Raw genomic sequence first — 3,210 nt, forward strand, 5'->3', positions numbered from 1 at the left:
TGAACTTTTAGAAATGAGTTCACAACACTATCGTGCAAGAGGGAGGCGTCACAATGTAAAGGGCGGGCTCCTTTAAGAGATTCTGTCCAATCAGAACGCAAACCGCAGAGCGGAAATCAACGTCATTCGAATGCGTGTTTACGTGTGTTGTGCGATCTGCACACTTTATTTCCTTAATCTGTTTTGCTCTAGTTTTCTATTGCAGATTTTCAACATTTAGATTTGATATATTTTAAAAAATAATTCAATTTATTTGTTAGACAGACGAACGTGACTTATTAAGGTAAGTTAGATGTCGGATGTTTTCACATGCCGTCAGTTTATTACAGGATATATGTGATTACATTAATAAGGGTGTTGTCCTCGTGCTGTTTCAAATGTATACGAACCTGATCAGGTTTATTATGTTTATATATATAGTATACTGTTCATTAAACACCCTTGTGCAGTATTAAAAGTGAGATTTCAATTGTACAAAGCTTCTGCCAGTATTCTGGCATGTTATGATGAGCACAGTGAAGCTACACACATAACTGAAAAATCTCCAACTAAATCTTTTAGGTGTATTTTTGTGTTCCAAAACATGTGAAATGTATTTACAGATGGGGTACATGGTCGTGGAGAAACACACATCTGATCTTCTCCATTTTAAAAGGTCTCCTGGGATTAGATCATGGTCCCTCCTTGTTGGTATGAGATCTTTTTTATAGAAGAATGTGTGAATAGATGAGTTAACGTGTGACATAAAATATTTTTGAATTGCTTCCTACTTCCTCTTTTTACAGGAATTGCTTCGGTTGGACTAGCAGCAGCCTATTACAGCTCTGGTGAGAAGTGTCTAATAACCTGGAAGTGAACAAAACAATAAAGGGAAGGTTTTTTGTGATCTGTATTCCTCACTTTGCATTGTTCTTTTGTTGTAGACAGCATATTATGGAAGATGTTCTATGTGGCTGGCTGTTTTTTTGTAGCTTTACAGAATATGGAGGAATGGGAGGTGAGAGTCGTTTTATACACTCTACATCCATCTTGAAGTGTTGCATTCAGCTGTCCTGACTAACTGTTTCGCTTTGTCCTTAGGAGGCCATATTTGATAAATCTAAGAATGAGATTGAATTAAAGACGTTTAGTCTCTATACCATGATACTGACTATGTGGAAAAGAGGACATGAAAAAGGTGAGCTTTGTGTTATCTGTTGCTATTTGTTTTGCACTATATGACTGGTCAAATTAAATGATGTTTTCTCCCATTCAGTGGTGTTAAATCTGAGGCACCTGCGGGACGTGAGTGTTCAGGAGGAGAGGGTGAGGTACCTGGGGAAGGGTTACCTGGTGGTGCTGCGTCTAGCGACGGGCTTCTCTCACCCTCTTACGCAGAGTGCCACGCTGGGCTCACGCAGGTAAAAAAAAAAAAATATATATATATATATATATACATATACATATACATATACATATACACACACACACTACCAGTCCAAAGTTTTTGAACAGTAAGATTTTAGTTTTTTTTTTTTTTTTTTTTTTTTTTAAAGAAGTCTCTTTTGCTCACCAAGCCCGCATTTACTTGATCCATAGTACAGCAAAAACCGTAAAATTTTGAAATATTTTTATTATTTAAAATAACTTTTCTATTTGAATATATTTTAAAATGTAATTTATGTATTGTAATTTCAAAGCTGAATTTTTTGCATCATTACTTCAGTCACATGATCCTTCAGAAATCATTCTAATATTCTGATTTGCTGCTCAAAAAACATGTATTATTATTATGTTAAAAACAGTTGAGTAGAATTTTTTCAGGTTTCTTTGATGAATAGAAAGTTCAGAAGAACAGCATTTATCTGAAATAGAAATCTTTTGTAACATTATAAATGTCTTTATCATCACTTTTGATCAATTTAAAGCATCCTTGCTAAATAAAAGTATTAATTTTATCATTTCTTTTCCAAAAAAATCAATACATAAAAATTATACTGACTTTTTTGAATGGTATAGTGTATAATGTTACAAAAGCTTTTTATTTCAGATAAATGCTGATCTTTGGATCTTTGTATTCATCAAAGAATCCTGAAAAAAGAAAATGTACTCAACTGCTTTAAATATTGCTCCAGACTGGAGTAACGGCTGCCGAATATGCAGCTTTGCCATCACAGCAATAAATAACCATTTAAAATATGATAATAGTTCTTTTAAATTGTAAAAATAAATATATAACATAAATTTATGTTTAATTATTTTTAATAATAAAAAAATGTAGAGTACATTTTAGATTACTCGAAGCTTTACAAGAGATGAAACTGTAAAAGAAGCATAAAAATAACAAAAGCAATATAATAAATTAATAATCACACCAGTGTGACAATATTTGCTTGACAGTTCAGCACATTGTTACCATTTTTCTTACATTCAGTGATGTAGAGGCACTTGCTGCACTTCTGAAGCGCTTCTTGGGTCTTGAAGAGTTACAGAGACGTTTGGCAGAAGAAGAGTATCCTCAGGATGATGATGACATTGAAGATCTGGGATTGGGCGATAGCAGCGATTCAAAAGATGAAGATGAACTTTAAAAACCTCGGGGAGAGATGGAAAACAGGGGACAAGACACTGTATCAAGCCTTACATTAAACAAGCCAAACATTCCAGTCTTACAAACATCCTGATGACAATCTCAAAGCTTTATATGTTACTGCAGCATTGCAACTTCAAAGAGGCATTACCAGATGACATTCAGTACTTCTGCAAGACTTCTCTCTATACTTTGCCACATGTGTAACTAATTTGACACAGCTTGTGAAATAATGCATGAGAATTCCTTTCAGTTGGTCAAAGCTCAGGTGGTCATGTGCTCTGATCCTCTATGCATGCCCACTCAGATCACACTGTGCCTTTATACACTGCATGAGTACAAGTGCAACTGTGAGGTGTGAAAATGGATTTAACACTGCTTGAAAGTTAATTTTGTCTTTGTAAATATGTAAATATTTTTTTTTCTTCTTTTTTACTTTATAAGAATCTGAAGCTAGCTGTTTATAAATCAATTCAAAAGGGATGGTTTTTAACATTTTTATTAGGGCTGTCACTCGTTATATATATATATATATATATATATATATATATATATATATATATTTTTTTTTTTTTTTTTTTGTGGTAATAAAAATAGACCTAAGCGAACAATGGACTTTAAAGAAAAACAATTTACAAATA

General features: G+C 33.3%; 1 protein-coding gene across 1 annotated transcript; it reads left to right on the plus strand.

Moving 5' to 3' along the window:
- The first annotated feature begins 122 nt into the window (after positions 1-122).
- Positions 123-2,905, plus strand: LOC127173774 (cytochrome b-245 chaperone 1 homolog). The gene is made up of 7 exons (XM_051123730.1): positions 123-283; positions 603-690; positions 786-827; positions 924-997; positions 1,081-1,177; positions 1,256-1,400; positions 2,414-2,905. The coding sequence occupies exons 2-7, from the start codon at positions 603-605 to the stop codon at positions 2,568-2,570; spliced, it is 603 nt and encodes a 200-aa protein (XP_050979687.1). The 5' UTR covers positions 123-283; the 3' UTR covers positions 2,571-2,905.
- The last annotated feature ends 305 nt before the right edge of the window (positions 2,906-3,210 follow it).

The sequence above is a fragment of the Labeo rohita genome, chromosome 12 (genome assembly GCF_022985175.1).
Source record: "Labeo rohita strain BAU-BD-2019 chromosome 12, IGBB_LRoh.1.0, whole genome shotgun sequence".
In the NCBI taxonomy this organism is placed as follows: Eukaryota; Metazoa; Chordata; class Actinopteri; order Cypriniformes; family Cyprinidae; genus Labeo; species Labeo rohita.